The 893-nt window shown below is 45.0% G+C and overlaps 1 protein-coding gene across 1 annotated transcript; it reads right to left on the reverse strand.

Annotated features, from left to right (window-relative positions):
- Window positions 1-459: 459 nt before the first annotated feature.
- On the reverse strand, window positions 460-875 carry PHALS_10455 (uncharacterized protein; the record flags this gene model as incomplete). Its single annotated transcript, XM_024725879.1, has 2 exons — window positions 460-785; window positions 866-875. 2 exons carry the CDS (start codon window positions 873-875, stop codon window positions 460-462), a joined length of 336 nt encoding a protein of 111 aa, XP_024576612.1.
- Window positions 876-893: the final 18 nt, after the last annotated feature.

Below are 893 nucleotides of genomic sequence, written 5' to 3' on the forward strand. Positions count from 1 at the left end.
GGTAATTATGAGCTTGAAGGCACCATGCTTTCCCTTTTCCTCTTCCTCTGTTTTTCTTTGTGATCTGTGGGGTTTGTTGTTGTTGAGGTTGTCGCTGAGCTTCAGTAGCAGGAAGCAGCGAAGTGTGCTCGGTCAATTGTTGATGTTTCGCTTCAGCAGCAAAAGTCAGGTCGGTCATTTCTTGTCGATGGAATTGTAATGGTGTCTCGTCTTTCGCTTCCTCGATCAGGCTGTCAAGCTTCGATTCCAATGTTGCGAACATGATAGAATCACCCCCAATGCAATGGCAGCACCAACCATCTGACACACAATATTTCAAGATTCACTTGATCTCGGTGAGCCCACAGTTTCATCTTAATGCCCACCAAATCCTCGAAGTTGTAGGTTCCAACAAAAATATATATGCAAAACGTTGTAGAAACATCAAAACTAAATGAACTTTACTAAATAAGCGCCATCTTAGCTTAGCTTCCGCTCCAACTGTTCAGGATTAAAGCAGCTTATCATCGTTAGAAACGTATTAGTGTCTGGTGCACCCTTGAGGTCAAACATCTCGCAGATTACAGAGTCGGGGCCTACTACCACGAAGGCGCGCTTCATATTCTTCAGCAAAGAATTTTTATCCAGCTCTTCGTTCAGCCGACACAATCTTTTTTCCTTGAAGGTTTTCTCGCTTCGAATCGTCACCTGAATGTAAGCCACTATCGTCTCAGACGACTTGGTCGACAGATTGTGACCCTCGTCACCAGACCCACCTTTACTTGGGAACGCTTCACACGTAGTCACTGCGTCGATAAAAGGGAAAAACGGGTAGTCGGGGTACCAGTAAGCATCTTTTTGAAGTGTGCTCAGGCAACGATAGCACGATTCCTCATTTTCACCGCTGCAAATGA

This window comes from Plasmopara halstedii (genome assembly GCF_900000015.1).
Source record: "Plasmopara halstedii genome assembly, contig: Scaffold_470, whole genome shotgun sequence".
NCBI lineage: Eukaryota > Oomycota > Peronosporomycetes > Peronosporales > Peronosporaceae > Plasmopara > Plasmopara halstedii.